Here is a 5,000-nt window from a genome sequence, read left to right as displayed (position 1 = left end):
ACGACTGTTTTTCTTCCTGTTCCCTCCCTCCCTTCCTCCCTCCCCTCTCCCTCCCTCTCCCTCCCTCCCCTCTCCCTCCCTCCTTCCTCCCTCCTCCCTCCCTCCTCCTTTCTTCTTCCTCTTGCTCTCTCGCCCTTTTATTCAGTCTTTGGTTTCTCTACCTTTGATACTTTACAAAGCCACAAATGCTACAAGTAGGGAAACTTGCACAACATCCAGAGAACATAAACGAAAATTATTTGTATATTTTTTCAATTCCGTTAATTTTTGTTTGCGGAAAACGCGACTTTCGTACGAAATGCGACCCAGCAAGTCTCTGCCCACTGCAGAGGTGTCGCGAGGCGGGATCGAGTGAGTTCAGGGAAAATGTGCTGAGGTGCTAGTAAAGGTTGCATCACAATAAGGGAGGCGTGGCGAGGTGCGCGCGCGCGTGTACGCACACACACACACGCACACACACACACGCACACACACACACGCACACACGCACACACACACACACACACACACACACACACACACACACACACACACGCACACAAACACACGCAAACCCACGGACACACACACACACACACACATATACACACACACACACACACGTACACACACACACCTACGTACACGTACACACACACACACACACACACATACACACATACACGCACACAAACAGACACACATACACGCACACAAACAGACACACACACACACACACACACACACACACACACACACACACACACACACACACACACACACACACACACACACACACACACACACACACACACACACACACACACACACACACACACACACACACACACACGCAAACACACACATACACACACACACGCACACACACGCACACACACACACACACACACACACACAGACACACATATGCACGCACACACACGTATACATACACACGTATACATACACCTTGTCTGAGGGTGGGGACCCACGGAGGCGTTGCGGGTTACCCAAGAGTGCACCTTCGGGACACTCGACCTGTGTGGTAACGCTCGTGGACTTGCAGCGGCGCCTGCTGCTGCAACTGTTTGGGGCTCGTGGTGGTGGTGGCGGTAGTTCTTGTCGTCGTCGTCGTCGTCGTCGTTGTTGTTGTGGTTGTTGTCGATGTTGTCGTGAATGGTAGTGGTAGTGGTAGTGGTGTCGTTGATGTTGTTGTTATTGGCGGTGGTAGTGGTGGTGTTCTTGTCGTCGTCGTCGTCATTGTTGTTGTTGTTATGTCGTGATTGTTGTTGTTATTGGTGGTGGTGTCCTTGTTGCTGTTGTTAATGGTGGTAGCAGTGTTACTGTTGTAGTCGTTGTTGTTATTGATGGTAGTGGTGGCAATGGTAGTTGTGGTGTTGTTGTTTTAGATGTCTTTGTTGTTAGTGTTGTTTTTGTTGGTAGTGGTGTCGTTGTTGTTGTTATTGGTGGTGGTGGTAGTGACGATGGTTGTGGTGTCGTTGTTGTTGTTATTGGTGGTGGTGGTAGTGGTGACGATGGTAGTGGTGTTGTTGTTGTTGTCAAAGTACTTGTTGTTATTGGTGGTGATTGTGTTGGCCTGCACTCTCGACGATTTGGACGGGAGCCTGAGCTGCAGCCTGAGCGTCAATGACTGCGCATAATTCAAAGCCGAATATGAAATTGACTGCGTCTCAGCAACTAAACATATGGAAATATAAAAAAGAAAAAATAAATGGTCAAAGAACTTTGTCCTAATTGTTCAGGTTCACGTGAAAGACCAAGATAAACACACACACACACACACACACACACACACACACACACACACACACACACACACACACACACACACACACACACACATACACACACACACACACACACACATACACACACACACACACACATACACACACACACACACACACACACACACACACACACACATACACACACACACACACACACACACACACACACACACACACACACACACACACACACACACACACACGCATATACATACATACATTACAGGCGTAAGCCCTGAAATCTGTGAGCCCCTCACCTTTGGTTTGGGTTGAGGTCTCTCGGATTAGGAAAAGCAAAATGAGTTCGAAACAAAGGTGTCTGTCTCTGCCTGTGTGTGTGTGCGCGCGCGTGTGTATGCATGTATATATGTGTGTGCGTGTGCGAGCATGTACATATGTGTGTGTGTTTGTGTTACTTTGTGTGTGTGTGCTTGTGTTACTGTGTGTGTGCGTGTGTTTGGGCGCACGCGCGCGCGTGTGTGTGTGCACTGCATTTGACCCAAGCAGTGACAGGGTTGGGAGGTGGGGGGTGAGGGAGGGGGGGGACGCTTTGGATGTGGGTGTCTACTTCGTCTCGACCTCCTGCACCCTTTATAAGGTGGAGGGTGACCTTGGGGGAACAGATACGTGAGGCAATCCTGCTTCGTTTTACATGCAATATTTATGTTCCATGAAAAAATAAATAAATGAATATATTATGAGCCTTAAACGAACAGAATCATTTGCCGTCGGGACCAGGAGGTGCACCCAACTTTCGAATTTGACCCGTGGTATTTCGGAAATCTGCATATATATTTTTCGTTAAGGAATATTTGGTATATGTATGTATACACTATATATATAAAATATATATATATATATATATATATATATATATATATATATATATATGCAGAAAAAACAAAAACACTGGGAAATAAGAAACTTAGTCCGAACGTTTTCGTCTATTTAAGACATTATCAAATAGACGAAAACGTTCGGACTAAGTTTCTTATTTCCCAGTGTTTTTTTCTGCATATTATTTTCACGTGTGCCTTGTGAATTACAGCAATATATATATACATATATATATATATATATATATATATATATATATACAATATATATATATATATATATATATATAAGTATACATTTCTTTTACTTGTAATAAGAAAATAAAATAGAATTTAGGGTGGGAGGAGAGGCTACCCCCCCCTGCTACCGAAGTGATCCAAACGAGATGAATGGAATAATGTGGGAAATCCAAAGTATATAGAAAACTTTCACGGAGTTGAAGATGATCGATATTCATAGATTTGACCTGGCATGGTAGATGGTCAATGTTTATGGATTTGACCTGTTATGGTACAAGAATTTCGTTTTGTCAATTATTTGTGTTGCCATTGTCTTTATAAGTATCTAGCAAACAAAGAGAAATCAAGCTGTGTATGAAGCTCTATATCTTTGTAACTACACAATAGATTTTGGAAGAAAAATTTTGAGTATCCTTTTCATGGTAAGATTGAAATGTGGAAACGGACGAAGTTGTTACATATATATATATATATATATATATATATATATATATATATATATATATATATATATTATATATTATACAAATTTTGCATATTATATTTGCTACAAATAATACAGCATATACATTAAGATATTCATGGGTTATGTAAAATATAATTTAAAGCAAGAGAGTTGTGTGTGTTTTTTTTTTATGTAAACAATGCCACATAAACTTAATTTGTTTTTACATATAGTAAGGTCTCCCCCTAACAGAGTACGTTTTCTTTTATTCCGTACAGGCTTCGACACGATTGAAAGATGGCGTCACGCTCAGACAGTGGGAACGAGACGAGAGGCTCCTCCGAGTCTGACAACTCGCCCACGCCCACGCCCACAAGAGACCTGCAACAATACACGCCCGCGCGAGACCCACACATCCGCCCACAACCCATTTACAACCCGAGCAGCTCTCGGGGTCTCACGCCCACGGCCCGAATCACCACGCCCGCCATCCCCTCCGCCAGCACCAAACCCGTACCTGCAGCCCGGGGAACCACGCCCACCACCTCCAGAACCACGCCCACTACCACATCACGGACCACGCCCACGACTTCCTCCCGTACCACGCCCACCACGCGCCACGCTGCAGGTGGTCGACTTACGCCCACGACCACCAGGTTCACGCCCGCGACCATAGGGCAGCGGCCGCCCCTTCGACCGGTGCCGAGAAGGTAAGGTCGTCTTCGCCAAATTCTTCATCCGTTGTGATGTTCAAACCTGAATAAAATCGAGTAGAATACGCCAGAATAAAGACTAAATTATACTCCAGTACAGTGAAGGAATAATTAGAACGTAGGATTATTCTTTTGAAATCAGTGAAATATTATTAGTACATTTTTGTACAGTTTAAAATGTACTTATGTTGTAGCTAGTAAATTCATTTCAGTAATGTATGTTTCTGCTCATATTCTTTCTTTCTCATATGCAAACATATACATACATACATATATACATGCATGCATAAATGCATACATGCCTACATAGGAAACAAACACACATATATATGCATACATTCATATATTCAAGTAAACGTAGATGAACATATTCACACCAATGCATACATTTTAACCACCCTGTGAATTCCACGATGCAGACATATTTGTGACCCAATTGAAATTAATTAAAATAATTTACGCATGACGAAAGCAGTGTATAGGTGATAATTTATTTGGCTCCCTCACTTCCATAACGCAGACATGTATGTGACTCAATTGAAATTTATTTTCAACAAAAATGAATAAATCTACGCACGACGAAAGCAGTGTATAGGTTCTAATTTTTCTGTTTTATTTTCCCCCTTCCCCCCCCTTCCAGACCCCCCTCTTCCAGCATGGGTTCCGCGGGGTCGGTGGTCCAACCCGGTGGGTCCGTGGGCGGGCCCTTGGGTCCGCTGTCCTCTCTCGGATCTCTGGCCTCGAACCGCCCACGACATCGAAACAGCGTCGCCGTGGTCGACTCGCGAGAACACATTTACGAGGAGCTCGAGTTCTCGCGAGGACCGCCGAAGCTTATGCCCGTTTCCGGTGTTTTAGCTCAGGTAAGCTAGTGGTGTGTTCAGTGATCTGCATCTCGTGTTTTTGTTTTTTTATTTATTTTTTTCATTGTGTGTGTTTTTTTGGTTATATGTTATACTTTTTTTTTTATAAATGT

The 5,000-nt window shown here is 43.7% G+C and overlaps 1 protein-coding gene across 1 annotated transcript in view; it reads left to right on the top strand.

Annotated features, from left to right (window-relative positions):
- Positions 1–5,000, top strand: part of LOC143032718 (uncharacterized) — a 388,774-nt gene that overhangs the window by 172,256 nt on the left and 211,518 nt on the right. Inside the window, exons 2-3 of the mRNA XM_076197633.1 lie at positions 3,590–4,021; positions 4,665–4,887. Coding sequence (XP_076053748.1) covers positions 3,609–4,021; positions 4,665–4,887 — 636 coding nt within the window. The 5' untranslated portion in view covers positions 3,590–3,608. The remainder of the gene's footprint in view (positions 1–3,589; positions 4,022–4,664; positions 4,888–5,000) is intronic.

This window comes from Oratosquilla oratoria, chromosome 14 (assembly GCF_046742065.1).
Source record: "Oratosquilla oratoria isolate Oo_2021 chromosome 14, ASM4674206v1, whole genome shotgun sequence".
Lineage (NCBI taxonomy): Eukaryota > Metazoa > Arthropoda > Malacostraca > Stomatopoda > Squillidae > Oratosquilla > Oratosquilla oratoria.
The sequence above is the reverse complement of the archived record's forward strand: the minus strand, read 5'-3'. Positions and strand labels throughout refer to the sequence as shown.